Genomic DNA, 24,269 nt, shown 5'->3' with positions numbered 1-24,269 from the left:
AAAAGGATTCTGGCAATGAAAAGAGAGAAACCAATAGACTATATAAAACCTTGATGAAAGTTATATTTAGAGAGAACGTTTCAAGATGATCTGATGTATGGTGCATGTTTTACATATACTTTTCCTAAAAACATAATGTACATGTAGGTAGAGTTAAAGTGACTATGCATGGATAACGTTATGTATGTATTATTATACATTGTGGTCTAAAGGCAAACAAAACTCAAGATAGTTCCATTTTGAGTCTTAAAGGAGTCTTAAAGGAGGACTGTAGCATCTAATGATGAAACATTATGGAGTCTTAAAGGAGGACTGTAGCATCTAATGATGAAACATTATGGAGTCTTAAAGGAGGACTGTAGCATCTAATGATGAAACATTATGGAGTCTTAAAGGAGGACTGGAGCATCTAATGATGAAACATTATGGAGTCTTAAAGGAGGACTGTAGCATCTAATGATGAAACATTATGGAGTCTTAAAGGAGGACTGTAGCATCTAATGATGAAACATTATGGAGTCTTAAAGGAGGCCTGTAGCATCTAATGATGAAACATTATGGAGTCTTAAAGGAGGACTGTAGCATCTAATGATGAAACATTATGGAGTCTTAAAGGAGGACTGGAGCATCTAATGATGAAACATTATGGAGTCTTAAAGGAGGACTGTAGCATCTAATGATGAAACATTATGGAGTCTTAAAGGAGGACTGTAGCATCTAATGATGAAACATTATGGAGTCTTAAAGGAGGACTGGAGCATCTAATGATGAAACATTATGGAGTCTTAAAGGAGGACTGTAGCATCTAATGATGAAACATTATGGAGTCTTAAAGGAGGACTGTAGCATCTAATGATGAAACATTATGGAGTCATTATAAAACATATACAAATATGATGATATCATAGTTAATTCATGACATCTGAATGAACAAACCTTTTCATACTTCAGACCCCTTGACCTTTTCCATATTTTGTTATGTTACAGCCTGATTCTAAAATGAATTAAAAAATAAATGTCCCTCATCAGTCTACTACTCCCAATACTCCTTAATGACAAAAACAAAACATTTTTGCAAATGTATAAAAAAACAAAACAGATACCTTATTTAAATAAGTATTCAGACGCTTTTCTATGAGACTCAAATTGAGCTGAGATGCATCATGTTTCCATTGATCCATGAGATGTTTCTAGAACTTACCTGTGGTAAATTCAATTGATTTGACATGATTTGGAAAGGCACACACCTGTCTATAAAAGGTCCCACAGTTGACAGACGCATGTCAGAGCAAAAACCAAACCATGAGTTTGAAGGAATGATCCTTACAGCTCCAAGACAGGATTGTGTCACGGCAAAACATTTCTGCAGCAGTGAAGGTCTCCAAGAACACAGTGGCCAACATCCTTCTTAAAAGGAAGACCTTTGGAACCACCAAGACTCTTCGTAGTGCTGGCCGCCCGGACAAACTGAGCAATCGGGGGAGAAGGGCCTTGGTCAGGGAGGTGAACAAGAACCCGATGGTCACTCTGACAGAACTCCAGAGTTCCTCTGTGGAGATGAGAGAACCTTCCAGAAGGACAACCATCTCTGTAGCACTCCGTCAATCAGGCCTTTATGGTAGAGTGGCCAGACGGAATCCACTCCTCAGTAAAGCACATGACAGCCCACTTGGAGTTTGCCAAAAGGCACCTAAAGGATTCTCAAACCATGAGAAACAAGATTCTCTGGTCTGATGAAACCAAGATTGAACTCTTTGCCTGAATGCCAAGCGTCACGTCTGGAGAAAACCTGTCATCATCTCTACGGTGAAGCATGGGGGTGGCAGCATCAAGCTGTGGGGATGTATTTCAGCGGCAGGGACTTGGAGACTAGTCAGGATCGAGGGAAAGATGATCAGAGAAAAGTACAGAGAGATCCTTGATCCAGAGAACTCAACACCTCACTGGGCAAATGTTCCCCTTCCAACAGGACAACGAACAAAAGCACATAGCCAAGATAATGCAGGAGTGGCTTCGGGACATTACTTCGTTGAGTGGCCCAGTCAGAGCCCGGACTTGAACCCGATCGATCATCTCTGGAGAGACCTGAAAATAGCTGTGAAACAACGCTCCTCATCCAACCTGACAGAGCTTGAGAGGACAAGTGTACCAAGCTTGTAGCGTCATACCCAAGAAAACTCTAGGGTGTAATCGCTGCTAAAGGTGCTTCAACAAAGTACTGAGTAAAGGTCTCAATATTTACATGAATGTGACATTTAAGGTTTTCTTTTTGCAAAAATTCATACAAACCTGTTTTTGCTTTGACATTATGGGGTGTTGTGTATAGATTGATGAGGGGGAAATTAAAAATATATCAATTTTAGAATAACGCCGTAACAAAATGTGTAAAAAGTCAAGGGGTCTGAATACTTTCAGAGTGCACTGTATGTACAGTATACCTCAAACGTTTGGACACACCTACTCATTCAAGGCTTTTTCTTTATTTTTTACTGTTTTCTACATTGTAGAATAATAGTGAAGACATCAAAACTATGAAATAACACATGGAATCATGTAGTATCCTACAAAGTGTTAAACAAGTCAAATATATTTTATATGGGTTTCTTCAAAGTAGTCACCCTTTGCCTTGACGACAGCTTTGCACACTCTTGGCATTCTCTCAACCAGCTTCATGAGGTAGTCACCTGGAATGCTTTTCCAACAGTCTTGAAGGAGTTCCCACAAATGCTGAGCACTTGTTGACTGCTTTTCCTTCACTCTGCAGTCCGACTCATCCCAAACCATCTCATTTTGGTTAAGGTCGGGGGATTGTGGAAGCCAGGTCATCTGATGCAGCACTCCATCCCTCTCCTTCGTTAAATAGCCCTTACACAGCCTGGAGGTGTGTTGGGTCATTGTCCTGTTGAAAAACAAATGATAGTCCCATTAAGCCCAAACCAGATGGGATGGCGTATTGCTGCAGAATGCTATGGTAGCCATGCTGGTTAAGTGTGCCTTGAATTCTAAATACATCACAGACAGTGTCACCAGCAAAGCACCCCCGCACCATCACACCTCCTCCATGCTTTACGGTGGGAAATACACATGCGGAGATCATCCGTTCACCCACACCGCGTCTCACAAAGACACGGCGGTTGGAACCAGAAATCTCCAATTTGGACTCCAGACCAAAGGATATGCCACACCTGTCAGGTGGATGGATTATCTTGGCAAAGGAGAAATGTTCACTAACAAGGATGTAAACAAATTTGTGCACAAGATTTGAGAGAAATAAGCTTTAGTGCTCTTGGATTTCTGGGATCTTTTATTTCAGCTCATGAAACATGGGACCAACACTTTACATGTTGCGTTTATATTTTTAGGAACAAAATATTTCACATTCTTTTTGACTTTATCCAAAATATCATGACATTAGTGATAGTCTAAATCAGAAGAATGGCCATTTAAACAGCAGTGTCTGACTCTTTCGACAATGGGGAGATGTTACTGATGTGCTTTGTGCCTGTCTCCAATGTAAAAAAAAAAAAAAAGTTTGGGACTTCCACACAAAATTACTTGTTTAAGGAAATGTGTAGGTCGCATTCTGTATCATATAGCTGTTAAGGTTATACATTTACAACCACCTGCACGATAGGAATCCAGAGATGTCTGTGTCTTGAGTGTCCTAGAACTGTCTCGTTTTTTGTGTTTTGACTTATAAAACAGAATGAATTAAAATGCATCAGTAATTACCAGGAAGCTCTACAACATCATTTGTTTTGAAATCACACCAAGATTGTTTTAATTGATGAAATGTTTCAAAACTGTCCTCAGGTTATTGAGGGATCTGATTTGGATTAAATGTCATAGCAAGGTGGTTTTATCAAGTGGAGGTTTCATTCAGGTCTCTCTTTAAATAAACACTGTCTTTGGCAGGAGAAAAACCTAAGTCGGAGGAACCAGAGACGTCCAAACCAGCAAGACGACACCTCTGCTCCCAGTGTGGAAAGAGTTTTACCAAGTTAGGACGCCTGAAAAGACACGAGAAGACACACACAGGAGAGAAGCCATACCATTGCTCCCAGTGTGGAAAGACTTTTAACCGGTTAGAGAACCTGAAATCCCATCAGCAAATACACACAGTGGAGAAGCCTTACCACTGCTCCCATTGTGGAAAGAGTTTAAAACATTTACACACCCTGAAAAGGCATGAGAGGGCACACACAGGAGTGAAGCCACACCATTGCGCCCAGTGTGGAAAGAGTTTTAACCACTTAGGAAACATGAAAGCTCATGAGATAATACACAAAGAGGAGAAGCCTTTCCATTGCTCCCAGTGTGGAAAGAGTTTTAACCACTTAGGAAACATGAAAGCTCATGAGATAATACACAAAGAGGAGAAGCCTTTCCATTGCTCCCAGTGTGGAAAGAGTTTTAAACGGTTACACTACCTGAAAATACATGAGAAGGCACACACAGGAGCGAAGCCACACCATTGCGCCCAGTGTGGAAAGAGTTTTAACCACTTAGGAAACATGAAAGCTCATGAGAAAATACACAAAGAGGAGAAGCCTTTCCATTGCTCCCATTGTGGAAAGAGTTTTAACGGTTTAGGCACCCTGAAAAGACATGAGAGGACACACACAATGGAGAAGCCTTACCACTGCTCCCATTGTGGTAAGAGTTTTAACCGGTTAGACTACCTGAAATCTCATCAGAAAGTACACACAGTGGAGAAGCCTTACCACTGCTCCCATTGTGGAAAGAGTTTTGACAGTTTAGGCATCCTGAAAAGACATGAGAGGACACACACAACGGAGAAGCCTTACCACTGCTCCCATTGTGGAAAGAGTTTTAACCGGTTAGACTACCTGAAATCTCATCAGAAAGTACACACAGTGGAGAAGCCTTTTCACTGCTCCCATTGTGGAAAGAGTTTTACCCGGTTAGGAAATATGAAAGCTCATGAGCGGACACACACAGGAGAGAAGAATTACTTATCCTAGTGTGTAAGTTGATGTTTCACATCACGTTGACTTAAAGTTCATCAGAGGACATACACATTGCTCCCATTGTCTTATATTGTTGACTGACTGAGATTGTGTTTATTTGTTTATACCATATGAAATGTGTTTATACAAAGTATACTTAAACATTTATTTGTATGTTTTTATTAGAATACATGAATTGAACATAGTTTGTCAGTTTGAATAAAGAGTAGATCAGATTCCATGTGTTTAAATGGTCCTTTTTTAAACTCTGACTATGTGTGTGTTTAGTTGGGTGTGTCATTCCTCCAGCTCTACAGATAATCAAATTATATTTGGATGTGATGCATTTGCTCCATTGTTTACATTGTTGGCCCACTGATGATTTTTCTTTAAGAGGCTCCTCTGTCCTCCACTCATTACCTGTATTAATGGCACCTGTTTGAACTTATCAGTATAAAAGACACCTGTCCATAACCTCAGTCAGTCACACTCCAAACTCCACTATGGCCAAGACCAAAGAGCTGTCAAAGGACACCAGAAACAAAATTGTAGACCTGCACCAGGCTGGGAAGACTGCATCTGCAATAGGTAAGCAGCTTGGTTTGAAGAAATCAACTGTGGGAGCAATTATTAAGAAATGGAAGACATACAAGACCACTGATAATCTCCCTCGATCTGGGGCTCCACGCAAGATCTCACCCCGTGGGGTCAAAATGATCACAAGAACGGTGAGCAAAAATCCCAGAACCACACACCTAGTGAATGACCTGCAGAGAGCTGGGACCAAAGTAAAAAGCCTATCATCAGTAACACACTACGCCGCCAGGGACTCAAATCCTGCAGTGCCAGACGTGTCCCCCTGCTTAAGCCAGTACATGTCCAGGCCCGTCTGAAATTTGCTAGAGTGCATTTGGATGATCCAGAAGAGGATTGGGAGAATGTCATATGGTCAGATGAAACCAAAATATAACTTTTTGGTAAAAACTCAACTCGTCGTGTTTGGAGGACAAAGAATGCTGAGTTGCATCCAAAGAACACCATACCTACTGTGAAGCATGGGGGTGGAAACATCATGCTTTTCGGCAGTTTTTCTGCAAAGGGACCAGGACGACTGATCCGTGTAAAGGAAAGAATGAATGGGGCCATGTATCGTGAGATTTTGAGTGAAAACCTCCTTCCACCAGCAAGGGCATTGAAGATGAAACGTGGTTGGGTCTTTCAGCATGACAATGTTCCCAAACACACCGCCCGGGCAACGAAGGAGTGGCTTCGTAAGAAGCATTTCAAGGTCCTGGAGTGGCCTAGCCAGTCTCCAGATCTCAACCCCATAGAAAATCTTTGGAGGGAGTTGAAAGTCCGTGTTGCCCAGCAACAGCCCCAAAACATCACTGCTCTAGAGGAGATCTGCATGGAGGAATGGGCCAAAATACCAGCAACAGTGTGTGAAAACCTTGTGAAGACTTACAGAAAACGTTTGACCTGTGTCATTGCCAACAAAGGGTATATAACAAAGTATTGAGAAACTTTTGTTATTGACCAAATAGTTATTTTCCACCATAATTTGCAAATAAAATCATTAAAAATCCTACATTGTGATTTTCTGGATTTCTTTTTCTCATTTTGTCTGTCATAGTTGACGTGTACCTATGATGAAAATTACAGGCCTCTCTCATCTTTTTAAGTGGGAGAACTTGCACAATTGTTGGCTGACTAAATACTTTTTTTCCCCACTGTATGATGAAAATTACAGGCCTCTCTCATCTTTTTAAGTGGGAGAACTTGCACAATTGGTGGCTGACTAAATACTTTTTTTTCCCCACTGTAAATGTTCACTGACTCTGTAATGGAACATTTTAATTGTATGTGTCCACATAACTGAGTATGTGACTAACCTTGAGAAAACGGTCCTATTATAATCTCTTGTTCTTGGGAGTATCATCCTGTGTAGCAAACCAGCTTGCACTTGCGTCCTTGTATAAATAAAGTCCGGCCCAGGAACAGGAAACTATAAAGATATGTGCTTATCACCCAATGCTTTGGAATTCATACTGTCTACACTGCACTGTGTAACTCTGTTATTCTCTCTGAGCTCAGATATAAAGAATCTTGGTTTGACTTAGACTCCAGCAGATCCTTATTTTATCATATCCACCACAACTCGCCCACAGATTGCTGTTTCATCATTGTCTCAATGAAGAGTTCCTCGTTCGACTTTCCTGGGGGCATTTACAAGCCTCCCACTGGTTGAATAAACGTTGTTTCCACATCATTTCAACAAAAACAATCCATGTGAGGATGTTAGATCAATGTGGAAAACTGATTGGATTTGCAAAAAGCCATCAACATATTTATTTTTTACTGACCTGGCTGAGGGAAGGAGGTTCTCATCCAAGATTTGATGGTACATGGCCCCGTCCATCGTCCCTTTGATGCGGTGAAGTTGTCCTGTCCCCTTAACAGAAAAACACCCCCTAAGCATAATGTTTCCACCTCCATGTTTGACGGTGGGGATGGTGTTCTTGGGGTCATAGGCAGCATTCCTCCTCCTCCAAACACGACGAGTTGAGTTGATTCCAAAGAGCTCGATTTTGGTCTCATCTGACCACAACACTTTCACCCAGTTCTCCTCTGAATCATTCAGATGTTCATTGGCAAACTTCAGACGGCCCTGTAAATGTGCTTTCTTGTGCTGGGGGACCTTGCGGGCGCTGCAGGATTTCAGTCCTTCACGGCGTAGTGTGTTACCAAATATTTTCTTGGTGCCTATGGTCCCAGCTGCCTTGAGATCATTGACAAGATCCTCCCATGTAGTTCTGGGCTGATTCCTCACCGTTCTCATGATCATTGCAACTCCACGAGGTGAGATCTTATAATAATAATAATAATAATATGCCATTTAGCAGACGCTTTTATCCAAAGCGACTTACAGTCATGCGTGCATACATTATTATTTTATTTTTTTGTGTATGGGTGGTCCCGGGGATCGAACCCACTACCTTAGCGTTACAAGCGCCGTGCTCTACCAGCTGAGCTACAGAGGACCACATGGAGCCCCAGGCAGAGTTATTTTGTGTTTCTTCCATTTGCGAATAATCGCACCAACTGTTGTCACCTTCTCACCAAGCTGCTTGGCGATGGTCTTGTAGCCCATTCCAGCCTTGTGTAGGTCTACAATCTTGTCCCTGACATCCTTGGAGAGCTCTTTGGTCTTGGCCATGGTGGAGAGTTTGGAATCTGATTGATTGATTGCTTCTGTGGACAGGTGTCTTTTATACAGGTAACAAGCTGAGATTAGGAGCACTCCCTTTAAGAGTGTGCTCCTAATCTCAGCTCGTTACCTGTATAAAAGACACCTGGAAGCCAGAAATCTCTCTGATTGAGAAGGGGTCAAATACTTATTTCCCTCATTAAAATGCAAATCAATTTATAACATTTTTGACCTGCGTCTTTCTGGATTTTATTGTTGTTATTCTGTCTCTCACTGTTCAAATAAACCTACCATTATAGACTGATCATTTCTTTGTCAATGGGCAAACGTACAAAATCAGCAGGGGATCAAATACTTTTTTCCCTCACTGTATGTCAAATGTCAACCAAGCATCGATCATCATGTCACCAGAATAAGACCATCAAAATGTATTGGAACGGAGCATCAAGCTCATCACGTGCACTTTCACCACCCTGTGAAGTTCATAACTTATTTCTTCTGTAGCCTAATAAACTGCATGGGTTCCCAAGTCGTAGTGGGAGGACCACACAACATATCATCGCATGACTCCAAGTTAACTTCGATATGATGGTTATTATATCAATATTTGCGCATAAAGGAGTTTCCACCACCATTTCTCGCTTATAAATTTTTACAGACACAAAGATCTCACCATGTAAAACGACCGAACAAATTGTCTGTCGGCATTTATACAATTGTACCTGCATATCCTGTTTCCATCAGCCCCGTCATTACTTTTGAAATGGTTGGATCAACATCCACCTTCATGATATGGATGAAGCCTGATTTGGAATGTCTCAGTAGTTCTATCTGGCTCCGTAGTATACCCCTCTGATAATCAAGTGATATTTACATGTGATGAATTTGCTCCATTGTTTACATTTAAGTTGGTGGACCACTCTGTTGATTTATATCTTACTGAGTGGGGCTTTAAAGGAATAGTATGGTGACATCTTAGTGTGGCTTGAAATAAATAGGATTTATAATCAAAAACTCCTATAGCAACAATACAATAGGCTTTGACGTCAAGAAGAGAACTGGCTGATGGGTGGTGGTGCTACTCTATAGGTAAGGCTGTCCAGTCCAATATGAATGTTCAATACACACAATAGGTTGATCGGTAGCCAGTTAGCTAGCTGTCCAGTCCAATATGAATGTTCAATACACACAATAGGTTGATCTGTAGCCAGTTAGCTAGCTGTCCAGTCCAATATGAATGTTCAATACACAAAATAGGTTGATCTGTAGCCAGTTAGCTAGCTGTCCAGTCCAATATGAATGTTCAATACACAAAATAGGTTGATCTGTAGCCATTTAGCTAGCTGTCCAGTCCAATATGAATGTTCAATACACAAAATAGGTTGATCTGTAGCCAGTTAGCTAGCTGTCCAGTCCAGTATGAATGTTCAATACACACAATAGGTTGATCTGTAGCCAGTTAGCTAGCTGTCCAGTCCAATATGAATGTTCAATACACAAAATAGGTTGATCGGTAGCCAGTTAGCTAGCTGTCCAGTCCAATATGAATGTTCAATACACACAATAGGTTGATCTGTAGCCAGTTAGCTAGCTGTCCAGTCCAATATGAATGTTCAATACACACAATAGGTTGATCTGTAGCCAGTTAGCTAGCTGTCCAGTCCAATATGAATGTTCAATACACACAATGGGTTGATCGGTAGCCAGTTAACTAGCTGTCCAGTAAGGCTGTCCAGTCCAATATGAATGTTCAATACACACCATTTCTTTTTTATTTCACCATTATTTAACCAGGTAAGCCAGTTGAGAACAAGTTCTCATTTACAACTGCGACCTGGCCAAGATAAAGCACAGCAGTGCGATAAAAACAACAATACAGAGTTACAAATGGGGTAAAACAAAACGTACAGTCAATAACACAATAGAAAATATATATACAGTGTGTGCAAATGTAGCAAGTTATGGAGGTAAGGCAATAAATAGGCCATAGTGCAAAATAAGTACAATGTAGTATTAACACTGGAATGATAGATGTGCAAGAGATGATGTGCAAATAGAGATACTGGGGTGCAAATGAGCAAAATAATGAACAATGTAAATAACAATATGGGGATGAGGTAGTTGGGCGGGCTAATTACAGATGGGCTGTGTACAGGTGCAGTGATCGGTAAGCTGCTCTGACAACTGATGCTTAAAGTTAGTGAGGGAGATAAGTGTCTCCAGCTTCATAGATTTTTGCAGTTCGTTCCAGTCATTTGCAGCAGAGAACTGGAAGGAATGGCGGCCAAAGGAGGTGTTGGCTTGGGGGATGACCAGTGAGATATACCTGCTGGAGCGCATACTACGGGTGGGTGTTGCTATGGTGACCAATGATCTAAGATAAGGCGGGGATTTGCCTAGAAGTCATTTATAGATGACCTGGAGCCAGTGGATTTGGCGTCGAACATGTAGTGAGGACCAGCCAACAAGAGCGTACAGGTCACAGTGGTGGGTAGTGTATGGGGCTTTGGTGACAAAACGGATGGCACTGTGATAGACTACATCCAATTTGCTGAGTAGAGTGTTGGAAGCTATTTTGTAAATGACATCGCTGAAGTCAAGGATCGGTAGGATAGTCAGTTTTACGAGGCCATGTTTAGCAGCATGAGTGAAGGGGGCTTTGTTGCGAAATAGGAAGCCGATTCTAGATTTAACTTTGGATTGGAGATGCTTAATGTAAGTCTGTAAGGAGAGTTTACGGTCTCTAGGTATTTGTAGTTGTCCATATATTCTAAGTCAGACCCTCCGAGAGTAGTGATTCTAGTCGGGCGGGCGGGTGCAAGCAGCGTTCGATTGAAGAGCATGTATTTAGTTTTACTAGCGTTTAAGAGCAGTTGGAGGCCACGGAAGGAGTGTTGTATGGCATTGAAGCTCGTTTGGAGGTTTGTTAACACGGTGTCCAATGAAGGGCCAGATGTATACAAAATGGTGTCGTCTGCGTAGAGGTGGATCTGAGAGTCACCAGCAGCAAGAGCGACATCATTGATATACATAGAGAATAGAGTCGGCCCAAGAATTGAACCCTGTGGCACCCCCATAGAGACTGCCAGAGGTCCAGACAACAGGCCCTCCGATTTGACACATTGAACTCTATCTGAGAAGTAGTTGGTGAACCAGGCGAGGCAGTCATTTGAGAAATCAAGACAATAGGTTGATCTGTAGCCAGTTAGCTAGCTTTCCAGTCCAATATGAATGTTCAATACACACAATAGGTTGATCGGTAGCCAGTTAGATAGCTGCTACATCTTAACACAGCTACTCTCTAATGTGCTAGAGGCATCCCTATAGACCTTGGTTCAATCTCGGGTTGTATCACAATGGGCCGTGATTGGGAGTCCCATAGGTCGGCGCACAATTGGCCCATTATTGGGCGGGTTTGGCCTGTGTAGGCTGTCATTGTAAATAAGAATTTGTTCTTAACAGACTTTCCTAGTTAAATAAAGGTTAAATACATTTTTAAAACTCTATAGATGTCCAGTCCAATATGAATGTTCATAATGAGGGAAATATAAAGGTGGGCTCACCTGTCAACATGAGGCTCCTGCTGCAGGTAGCTTAGCGGTTAAGAGTGTTGGGCCAGTAACCGAAAGGTCCCTGGTTTGAATCCCAGAGACGACTAGGTGAAAAATCTGTCAATGTGTCTTTGAGGGCAGCAGCAGGAGCCTCATGTTGACAGGAGAGCCCACCTGCACTCAGCTGGTCAGGTCTTAATAGGAACAGGATGTGCCTGCCCAACACTCTTCCCCACATCAAGGATGGTGTCACATGGGCACACAGCTCTCTTCATTGAGACAGCACACTAGAAGCATCAGTAAGTCATCACAAATGACTATTTCTTAACATTGTTAAGATAATAGACAAGTAGAATGGGACAGGTTTCTTATTGGCTACACATTATTGGACATAGACGCTACATCGCTGTTGATGTATTGACATTTTAATAATATTATTTTAGAGAGTCTGAAAACTGCTCCTAACAAGGAGATGAAGTACATCGTGTTTCAATCACAGCTTCTGGAACTCTTCAGAACTTGTGTGATGTGCAGCGAAGACACTCCAGGGACGGTGATGAAGACTGTGGGAATGAAGATCAGACAATGAAGAGACTCCAGGGACGGTGATGAAGGCTGTGGGAATGAAGATCAGACAGTGAAGAGACTCCAGGGACGGTGATAAAGGCTGTAGGAATGGCCGTGAAGATCTGACAGCGGTGCTGGTCCTGCGGTCATGTGGGGGAGTGGTCGAGCCAGCCAATGGTTGGGATGAAGCATGCGGGAAACAGCCTCCTTTCTACTGCCAATCTGGTGTCTGTAAGTAAGTGATCGTGCCGAAGGAGATGGCGGCCTCGCGACTAGCTCTTAGGAAACTTTTGCGGTATTTAGTTGTTTTATGTGTTATTTTTTACATTATTAGCTCAGAAAATGTTTTGTGTCATTACATGCAGCCGGGAAAAACTATTGGCAACTCACCAGAACTACCAGCAGTACGTCCAGGAATACGACTTTCTCGAAGCAGAGCCTTTGTTCGCTCTCCCCAGGGCAATTAAACTGGTTCCAGAGGCCGACCCAAAACATCGCCGGCACTCGGAGCGGCCTGCTGGTTTGACTTAGGAGGTGACCCACCGCTTCCGAGTATATTACTTGCTAATGTTCAGTCTTTGGATAACAAAGTTGACGAGCTCAGGGCAAGGGTTTCTATCCAGAGAGACATCAGGTTCTGTAACATACTTTGTTTCACGGAAACATGGAACATCTCTAAGGATATTCTGTTGAAATCTGTCCAGCCAAATGGGTTCTCAGTTCATCGCGCAGACAGGAATACATATCTCTCCGGGAAGCAGAAGGGCGGAGGTGTGTGTTTCATGATTAACAACTCATGGTATAATTTTAGTAACATACAGGAACTCAAGTCCTTTTGTTCACCCGACCTATAATACCTCAAAATCAAATGCGGACCGTATTATCTCCCAAGATAATTTTCCTTGGTTATAGCCACGGCCGTTAAAAATCCCCCCTCACACCGATACCACAAATAACTTCACTGGACTTTATGCAAACTGGAAACCACATATCCTGAGGTTGCATTTATTGTAGCTGGGGATTTTAACAAAACAAATTTGAGGACTAGGCTGCCGAAATTCTATCAACATATCGACTGTTGTACTCGCGCTGCTAAAACACTCAACCATTGCTATTCGAATTTCCGGGATGCTTACAAGGCCCTACCCCGCCCTCCTTTCTGCAAATCTGACCACGACTCCATTTTGCTCCTCCCTTCCTATAGGCAGAAACTCAAACAGGAAGTACCCGTGCTGAGGACTATTCAACGCTGGTCTGACCAATCGGAATCCACACTTCAAGATTGTTTTGATCACGCGGACTGGGATATGTTCCGGGTAGCTTGCGGTCATAATTTAGACGAATACTCTGAAACAGTGACTGAGTTTATCAGGAAGTGTATAGGAGATGTTGTTCCCACTGTGACTATTAAAACCTACCCTAACCAGAAACCGTGGCTAGATGGCAGCGCGGGGAACCACCGCATTTAACCATGGCAAGGTGACTGTGAATATGGCAGAATAAAAACAGTGTAGTTATTCACTCCGCAAGGCAATCAAACAGGCAAAACGTCAGTATAGAGACAAAGTGGAGTTGCAATTCAACGGCTCAGACACAAGACATATGTGGCAGGGTCTACAGACAATCACGGTCTACAAAAGGAAAACCAGCCACGTCGCCGACACTGAAGTCTTGCTTCCGGACAAGCTAAACACCTTCTTCGCCCGCTTTGAGGATAACACAGTGCCACCGACGCGGCCCACTACCAAGGACTGTGGGCTCGACTTCTCCGTGGCCGACGTGAGTAAGACATTTAAGTGTGTTAAGCCTCGCAAGGTTGCCTGCCCAGACAACATCCCTAGCCGCATCCTCAGAGCATGAGCAGACCAGCTGGCTGGTGTTTTTACAGACATATTCAATCTCTCCCAATCCCAGTCTGCTGTCCCCACATGTTTCAAGATGGCCACCATTGCTCCTGTACCCAAGAAGGCAAATGTAACTGAACTAAATGACTATCGCCCCGTAGCACTCACCTCTGTCATCGTGAAGTGATTTGAGAGACTAGTCAAGGATCATATCACCTCTACCTTACCTGTCACCCTAGACCCACTTCAATTTGCTTACCGCCCCAATTCATCCACAGATGATGCAATCGCCATCACACTGTACACTGCCATATCCCATCTGGACAAGATTAATACCTATGTAGGTATGCTGCTCATTGACTATAGCTTTGCATTCAACACCATAGTACCCTCCAAGCTCATCATTAAGCTTGAGGCCCTGGGTCTGAACCCCGCCCTGTGCAACTGGGTCCTGGACTTCCTGACGGGCTGCCCCCAGGTGTTGAAAGTAGGAAACAACTCCTCCACTTCGCTGATCCTCAACACTGGGGCCCCACAAGGGTGCGTGCTCAGCCCACTCCTGTACTCCCTGTTCACCCATGACTGCGTGGCCAAGCACGCCTCCAACTCAATCATCAAGTTTGCAGACGACACAACAGTAGTAGGCTTGATTACCAACAATGACGAGACAGCCTACAGGGAGGAGGTGAGGGCTCTGGGAGTGTGGTGCCAGGAAAATAACCTCTCACTCAACGTCAACAAAACAAAGGAGATGATCGTGGACTTCAGGAGACAGCAGAGGGTCCACCCCCCTATCCACATCGACAGGACAGCAGTGGAGAAGGTGAAAAGCTTCAAGTTCCATGGCGCACACATCACTGACAAACTGAAATGGTCCCCCACACAGACAGTACCGGGGGAAAACTACCCGCCCTCCAGGACACCTACAGCACCCGATGTCACAGGAAAGCCAAAAAGATAATCAAGGACATCAACCACCCGAGCCACTGCCTGTTCACCCCGCTATCATCCAGAAGGCGAGGTCAGTACAGGTGCATCAAAGCTGGAACCGAGAGACTGAAAAACAGCTTCTATCTCAAGGCAATCAGACTGTTAAATAGCCATCACTAGCACATTAGAGGCTGCTGCCTATAGACTAGAAATCACTGGCCACTTTAAGAAATGGAACACTAGTCACTTTAATAATGTTTACATATCTTGCATTACCCATCTCACATGTATATACTGTATTGTATACTATTCTACTGTATCTTAGTCCATGCCGCTCTGACATTGCTCATCCATATATGAACAGTACCAGTCAAAAGTTTTCACACACCTACTCATTCAAGGGTTTTTCTTTATTTAATTTTTTTTTTTTAATTGTAGAATAATAGTGAAGACATCAAAACTATGAAATAACACATATGGAATCATGTAGTAACCAATTTATTTTTAAACAAATCAAAATATATTTTCTATTTGAGATTCTTCAAATAGCCACCCTTTGCCTTGATGACAGCTTTGCACTCTCTTTCTCTCAACCAGCTTCACCTGGAATGCTTTTCCAACAGTCTTGAAGGAGTTCCCACATATGCTGAGCACTTGTTGGCTGCTTTTCCTTCACTCTGCGGTCCAACTCATTCCAAAGCATCTCAATTGGGTTGAGGTTGGGGGATTGTGGAGGCCAGGTCATCTGATGCAGCACTCCATCACTCTCATTCTTGGTAAAATAGCCCTTACCCAGCCTGGAGGTGTGTTGGGTCATTGTCCTGTTGAAAAACAAATGGAAGTCCAACTAAGGCCAAACCAGATGGGATGGCGTATCGCTGCAGAAAGCTGTGGTAGCCATGCTGGTTAAGTGTGCCTTGAATTCTAAATAAATCACAGACAGTGTCACCAGCATAGCACCCCCACACCATAACACCTCCTCCCTCATGCTTTACGGTGGGAACTACACATGCGGAGATCATCCGTTCACCCACACTGCGTCTCACAAAGACACGTCGGTTGGAACCAAAAATCTCAAATTTGGAATCCAGACCAAAAACAAATTTCCACCGGTCTAAAGTCCATTGCTCGTGTTTCTTGGCCCAAGCAGGTCTCTTCTTATTATTGGTGTACTATAGTGGTGGTTTCTTTGCAGCAATTCGACCATGAAGGCCTGATTCACACAGTCCCCTCTGAACAGTAGATGTTGAGATGTGTCTGTGACTTGAATTCTGTGAAGCATTTATTTGGGCTGCAATTTCTGAGGCTGGTAACTCTAATGAACTTATCCTCTGCAGCAGAGGTAACTCTGGGTCTTCCATTCCTGTGCCGGTCCTCATGAGAGCCAGTTTCATCATAGCGCTTGATGGTTTTTGCGACTGCACTTGAAGAAACTTTCAAAGTTCTTGAAATGTTCCGTATTGACTGACCTTCATGTCTTAAAGTAACGATGGACTGTCGTTTCTCTTTACTTATTTGAGCTGTTCTTGCCATAATATGGACTTGGTCTTTTACCAAATAGGGCTATCTTCTGTATACCCCCCCTACCTTGTCACAACACAACTGATTGGCTCAAACGCATTAAGAAGGAAATAAAATCCACAAATTAACTTTTAAGAAGGCACACCTGTTAATTGAAATGCATTCCAAGTGACTACCTCATGAAGCTGGTTGAGAGAAGCTGTCATCAAGGCAAAGGGTGGCTATTTGAAGAATCACAAATATAAAATATATTTAGATTTGTTTAACACTTTTTTGGTTACTACATGATTCCATATGTGTTATTTCATAGTTTTGATGTCTTCACTATTATTCTACAATGTAAAACGTTTCAAAAATAAAGAAAAACCCTTAAATGAGTTGGTGTGTCAAAACTTTTGACTGCTGGTGTATATATTCTTAATTCCATTCCTTACTTAGATTTGTGTGTATTAGGTATATGTTGTGAAACTGTTAGGTATTACTGCACTGTCGTAGCTAGAAGCACAAGCATTTCGGTACACCCGCAATAACATCTGCTAAACTAAATTTGATTTGATTTGGATGCATGCCAACAAAGACTACAACTGCTTCACACAATGGGAGTGGCTACCATTGACCGCTACACTTTCTTTCATCACCAGGAAGCCCATGTTGAGCCAGCAGTGTTCTCACTATGGAAGAGGGAGCAGGCAGCCGTCATCCAGTCTCTCAGAAGCCCATGTTGAGCCAGCAGTGTTCTCACTATGGAAGAGGGAGCAGGAAGCCGTCATCCAGTCTCTCAGAAGCCCATGTTGAGCCAGCAGTGTTCTCACTATGGAAGAGGGAGCAGGCAGCCGTCATCCAGTCTCTCAGAAGAGACTTTGGGTCGTTGTCCTGTTGGAAGGTGAACGTTTGCCCCAGTCTGAGGTCCTGAGTGTTGTGGAGCAGGTTTTCATCAATGATCTCTCTGTACTTTGTTTTGTTAATCTTTCCCTCGATCCTAACTAGTCTCCCAGTCCCTGCCGGTGAAAAACATCCCCACAGCATGATGCTGCCACCACCATGTTTCACCGTAGGGATTGTGCCAGGTTTCCTCCAGACCTGATACTTGGCATTCAGGCCAAAGAGTTCAATCTTGGTTTCATCAGGCCAGAGAATCTTGTTTCTCATGGTCTGAGAGTCCTTTAGGTGCCTTTTGGCAAACTCCAAGCGGGCTTTCATGTGCCTTTTACTGAGGAGTGGCTTCCGTCTGGCCACTCTACCATAATGGCCTGATTGATGGAGTGCTGCTGTCCTTCTGGAAAGTTCTCCCATCTCCACAGAGGAACTCTGGATCTCTGTCAGAGTGACCATTGGGTTCTTAGTCACCTCACTGACCAAGGCCCTTCTCCACCGATTGGCCAGCTCTAGAAGAGTCTTGGTGGTTCCAAACTACTTCCATTTAAGAATGATAGGAGCAACTTTGTTCTTGGGGACCTTCACTGCTGCAAAAATGTTTTGGTACACTTCCCCAGATCTGTGCCGTGACACAATCCTATCTCGAAAGGAATATATCACATCAAATATAGGCTACTTAAAGTTTATGCGAGAACACACATACTGCTCGTACACTTGTCTCATATATTTTTACTAGAATATAATTTTTGGTCATGCCACATTAAATCAAATTGTATAAAGCTGTATGTTTTTCATTCAACTTCTGCTCCTAACCTGTACCTCAGCACATTGACTCGGTACTGATACCCCTGTACAGTGGGGGAAAAAAGTATTTAGTCAGCCACCAATTGTGCAAGTTCTCCCACTTAAACTATGACAGACAAAATGAGAAAAAAAATTCCAGAAAATCACATTGTAGGATTTTTTTTGAATTTATTTGCAAATTATGGTGGAAAATAAGTATTTGGTCAATAACAAAAGTTTCTCAATACTTTGTTATATACGCTTTGTTGACAATGACACAGGTCAAACATTTTCTGTAAGTCTTCACAAGGTTTTCACACACTGTTGCTGGTATTTTGGCCCATTCCTCCATGCAGATCTCCTCTAGAGCAGTGATGTTTTGGGGCTGTCGCTAGGCAACACGGACTTTCAACTCCCTCCAAAGATTTTCTATGGGGTTGAGATCTGGAGACTGACTAGGCCACTCCAGGACCTTGAAATGCTTCTTACGAAGCCACTCCTTCGTTGCCCGGGCGGTGTGTTTGGGATCATTGTCATGCTGAAAGACCCAGCCACGTTTCATCTTCAATGCCCTTGCTGATGGAAGGAGATTTTCACTCAAAATCTCACGATACATGGCCCCATTCATTCTTTCCTTTACACGGATCAGTCGTCCTGGTCCCTTTGCAGAAAAACAGCCCCAAAGCATGATGTTTCCACCCCGATGCTTCACAGTAGGTATGGTGTTCTTTGGATGCAACTCAGCATTCTTTGTCCTCCAAACACGACGAGTTGAGTTTTTTCCAAAAAGTTCTATTTTGGTTTCATCTGACCATATGACATTCTCCCAATCCTCTTCTGGATCATCCAAATGCACTCTAGCAAACTTCAGACGGGCCTGGACATGTACTGGCTTAAGCAGGGGGACACGTCTGGCACTGCAGGATTTGAGTCCCTGGCGGCGTAGTGTGTTACTGATGGTAGGCTTTGTTACTTTGGTCCCAGCTCTCTGCAGGTCATTCACTAGGTCCCCCCATGTGGTTCTGGGATTTTTGCTCACCGTTCTTGTAATCATTTTGACCCCACGGAGTGAGATCTTGCGTGGAGTCCCAGATCGAGGGAGATTATCAGTGGTCTTGTATGTCTTCCATTTCCTAATAATTGCTCCCACAGTTGATTTCCTCAAACCAAGCTGCTTACCTATTGCAGATTCAGTCTTCCCAGCCTGGTGCAGGTCTACAATTTTGTTTCTGGTGTCCTTTGACAGCTCTTTGGTCTTGGCCATAGTGGAGTTTTGGAGTGTGACTGTTTGATGTTGTGGACAGGTGTCTTTTATACTGATAACAAGTTCAAACAGGTGCCATTAATACAGGTAACGAGTGGAGGACAGAGGAGCCTCTTAAAGAAGAAGTTACAGGTCTGTGAGAGCCAGAAATCTTGCTTGTTTGTAGGTGACCAAATACTTATTTTCATAATTTGCAAATAAATTCATAAAAAATCCTACAATGTGATTTTCTGGAGAAAAAAATTCTCAATTTGTCTGTCATAGTTGACGTGTACCTATGATGAAAATTACAGGCCTCTCTCATCTTTTTAAGCGGGAGAACTTGCACAATTGGTGGCTGACTAAATACTTTTTTTCCCCACTGTATATAGCCTCGTTATTGTTATTTTACTGTGTTACTTTTTATATATTTAGTTTATTTAGTAAATATTTTCTTAACTCTTATTTTTCACAAAGCTGCATTGTTAGTTAAGGGCTTGTAATTAAGCATTTCATGGTAAGGTCTACACCGGTTGTATTCGGCGCATGTGACAAATAACATTTGATTTGATTCGAACTGAATACAGAGCATATCAGTTTCAATGTTACGGTCTTTGATTCAATTCTATTTTTCAAACTCTGGCTTGTGTGTTTATCTGCGTCATTCCTTGATCATTCCTTGTGGTCCTGTAGCTCAGTTGGTAGAGTACGGTGCCTGTAAAACCAGGGTAGTGGGTTCGATTCCCGGGACCATCCATATGTAAAATGTATGCATACATGACTGTAAATGGCTTTGGATAAAAGTGTCTGCTAAATGGCATATATATACACTGATTATACCAAACATTTGGAACACCTTCCTAATATTGAGTTGTACCCTCCCCTTTTTCCCTCAGAACAGCCTCAATTCGTCAGGACATGGACTCTAGCTGGCCCATGTTGTCTCCAATGCTTCCCAAAATTGTGTCAAGTTGGCTGGATGTCGTTTGGGTCCAGTGGAGTCTCCTCAGAGGAGGAAGGGGAGGACCATCCTCCTGAGTGATTTCCAGAAAAATAAAAATTGTAAAACATTTAAAAAGTTCTCATTTTTAGACAAAACTATACTAAATATAATCACGTCCCCAAATAATTGATTCAAACATACTATTTTGCAATGAAGGTCTACAGTAGCCACAACAGCACTCTGTAGGGTAGCCCCATGGTATAGCACGGAGGACAGCTAGCTTCCGTCCTCCTCTGGGTACATTGACTTTAACACAAAACCTAGGAGGCTCATGGTTCTCAAGCCCTTCCATAGACACACAGTAATTATGACAACTCCCGGAGGACATCCTCCAACCTATCAGAGCTCTTGCAGCATGAACTGACATGTTGTCCACCCAATGAAAGGATCAGAGAATGAATCTAGTACTGAAAGCATAAGCTACAGCTAGCTAGCACTGCAGTACCTAAAATGTGGTGAGTAATTGACACAAAGAGAGAAAAATACAATAGTTGAACAGTTTTGAACAAATTAATTTCTTCCAAAATGAAGGAGAAGCAAGAGAGAGAGAGATTTCGTCATTTTTTTTCCCACTTTCAGTTTCACTTACTTAGCTAGCAAATGCAGCTGGCTAGTTAGTTACTCAAACACCCGGCTCCAACAGAGGGATGCTATGTTAGCTAGCTGGCTAGTTTAGTTACTCAAACACCCGGCTCCAACAGAGGGATGCTATGTTAGCTAGCTGGCTAGTTTAGTTACTCAAACACCCGGCTCAAACAGAGGGATGCTATGTTAGCTACCTGGCTATGACTATCCAACACAACACTGGAACTCTTCCAAGTCAAGGTAAGCTTTTGGTTTACACTGATTGAAGTGGATTTAACAAGTGACATCAATAGTTGGATCATAGCTTTCACCTGGATTCACCTAGTCAGTCTATGTCATGGAAGGAGAAGGTATTCTTAATGTTTTGTATACTCAGTGTATATCACTACAGAAAATAAAGTGCTATTTGCATGTGATGCATTTGCTCTATTGTTTACAGGACGATTTGTATCTTATAGAGCGTGGATTTAAGGGAATATTATGGTCACTTTTAGATAAAAACGAATGTGAAAAATGAACAGAGAATGTGTATTAACACACTACCTATTCATAGAAGTATTTATTAATCAAATTCAATCAATACAATTTTATTTATGAAGCCCTTTTTACATCAGCAGATGTCACAAAGTCCTATACAGAAACCCAGCATGACCAGGTGGACTGGGGACAGCAAGGAGTCATCAGGCCAGGTAGTCTTGAGGCATGGTCCTATGGCTCAGGTCCTCCGGGATGGGAGGGAGAGAGGGAGAGAGAGAGAATTAGACGGAGCATACTTAAATTCACACAGGACACCAGATAAGACAGGAGAATTACACCAGATTGACCCTAGCCCCCGGCACATAGACTATTGGAGCATAGATACTGGAGGCTGAGACAGGGGGGTTCGGGAGACACTGTGGCCCCATCCGACGATATCCCCAGACAGGGCCAACCAGGCAGGATATAACCCCACCCACTTTGCCAAAGCACAGCCCCCACACCACCAGAGGGATATCAACAGACCACCAACCTACCACCCTGAGACAAGGCTGAGTATAGGCCACGAAGATCTCCTCCACTGCACGAGCCCGAGGGAGCAACAAACCGGACAGGAAGATAATGTCAGTTACTCAACCCAATCAAGTGATGCACCCCTCCTAGGGACGGCATGGAAAGCACCAGTAAGCCAGGGAAACAGCCCCGTAATAGGGTCAGAGGCAGAGAATCCCAATGGAGAGACAGGAACCTAAATCTAAATATTCATGTTAAGCTTTACGTCTGTGTACAGGAAATACTTATTCGAAACAGATAGGAGAAAATATATCAGCTTACTGTTAAATTATTACGACATTCTTTGCCAATACGAACGATGTAGTAAATATATTTTCCAAACTGCGTTACCCACTCCAGTCAGCAGATGGCGATGTGCGTCTTTCAGGTGATGATTCTAGCGTGACGTGTGATGGACTGGACGGGACTCTTCTTCAGCAACAACCACACGGCTACTCTTTCAACCATCTCAGTAGCTTGCTAGCCAACATAAAACCGAAAGATTGAGGCTTTAGACCATGTTTATGTACATTAGTTAATCTCAGTGTTTTAAACACATTTCTGTTGACGTAACATTATCAACTGGTTAACTTTAACCTAATTTGCAAACTTGTTAAAGATTGATACTGAGCCTAGCACTAGGCTAGTCGCTAATGCTAACTAGCTAGCTAACTAGCTTACATCCCTGACCATGAGCTCACTAAACTACTCCTCCCCTGCTAAAGAAGAGGAGGTCTGGTGTATGGAGAAAGAAGCTCTGGGGCTGAACATTGCCGTGAAACAAGAAGAGGAGGATGTTACAGTGAAAGGAGAGGAAGAAGCTTTCAGAATGATAAAGGAGGAAGAGGAGGCTATTACACTGAAAGAAGAGAAAGGTCCGTTTGGAGTGAAAGAGGAAGAGGGGATAGAGGCTGTCACAGTGGAAGAGGAGGAGGTAGAAGCTTTCAGAATGATAAAGGAGGAAGAGGACGCTGGTATATTGAAAGAAGAAGAAGAGGATGTTAAAGTGAAAAAAGAGGAAGAACCTTTTAGAGAGGAAGAGGAGGCTATCTCAATAAAGGTGAAGAAGGAAGACATTTTTGGAGTGAAAGAGCAGGAGGAGACAGAATATCAGATTAACACCCGTGAGTACTGTCTTAAAAACAGGGGCACAAACTATGCAGTTCTTGAACTAATGTGTGGTTTTTAAGGGGCATTCTACTGAAGTTATATACTTCAATATGTTGTTCAGTACTGTATAAATTGTTAAAGGTTCAATCTGCAATTAGTACATATATTTTTTGGACTTTTAAATTAGATTTATTGAATTATCCATGTGGTCTACATTAAAGTGCACCTCATCTAATATAACAGGCTTTTCAAATTCAATATTGGTGCTTAATTTCTACTTAAAATATCAAATGGACGCAAAAGGCACCCAATTTGTGGAACTACCTTTTCACATTTGCATCATAAACAATATTTTATAAAATCATGATGAAAGTGACCGTTTTAGGCCCTGTTTAGATATATGAATGCCTCTTGTAAGACCCTATGATTGCAATAGAAGATAATACGTTTACCATCTGTTTGATGTTCTCGTTCACACAGGAGAGAGACATGACTATCATGGATCCTCTGGGGAGCCTCAACAACATCCTGATGCTGACGAGGCAGAGAAGAGTCTCTCCAGATCAGAACACCAGATGGTACAGCTTGGTCTGGTCTAGCATACAGCTTGCTCTATCGGGGTCTGGGTTTCTGTAAAGCACTTTATGACAACAGTGACATCAGCATCCATAATGATATGTGTCTGTGTCCCCTCTTTATGGTTACCAGGACAACGCTAGCCCTTCCGCCCTCCCAGAGTCCCCGTGTCGTACCTCTCCCAGTAGCACCTTACTGCTGGGTCTGAAGAGGTTGTCTGTGCGGCTGGTGGACTGCAGGAAAACAACGGGGCTGAGTGGAACTGTGAGAGGAGGAGAAGAGAAGAAAGGAGCAGATTTGCCTCATCAAAGTAAGTGCTGTAGTTTAGTTTGAACAAATAAAATAGATCTGCCCACTGGTATCTGTTACCAGGACAACCAGCAGAGTTCTGTTAGTTGACATGAATATATACTGGTATCTGTTACCAGGACAGCCACCAGATTTCTGTTAGTTGACATGAAGATAGACTGGTG

At 42.8% G+C, this 24,269-nt stretch overlaps 1 protein-coding gene across 1 annotated transcript in view; it reads left to right on the top strand.

The window, feature by feature from the left end:
• LOC311122927 (uncharacterized protein) overlaps window positions 1–24,079 on the top strand; it is a 40,649-nt gene extending 16,570 nt beyond the window's left edge. Inside the window, exon 2 of the mRNA XM_084197227.1 lies at window positions 23,701–24,079. Within this exon, the coding sequence (XP_084053353.1) occupies window positions 23,701–23,819 (119 nt within the window). The 3' untranslated portion in view covers window positions 23,820–24,079. The remainder of the gene's footprint in view (window positions 1–23,700) is intronic.
• Window positions 24,080–24,269: the final 190 nt, after the last annotated feature.

This window comes from Coregonus lavaretus (assembly GCF_964263955.1).
Source record: "Coregonus lavaretus genome assembly, contig: HAP1_SCAFFOLD_102, whole genome shotgun sequence".
Lineage (NCBI taxonomy): Eukaryota > Metazoa > Chordata > Actinopteri > Salmoniformes > Salmonidae > Coregonus > Coregonus lavaretus.
The sequence above is the reverse complement of the archived record's forward strand: the minus strand, read 5'-3'. Positions and strand labels throughout refer to the sequence as shown.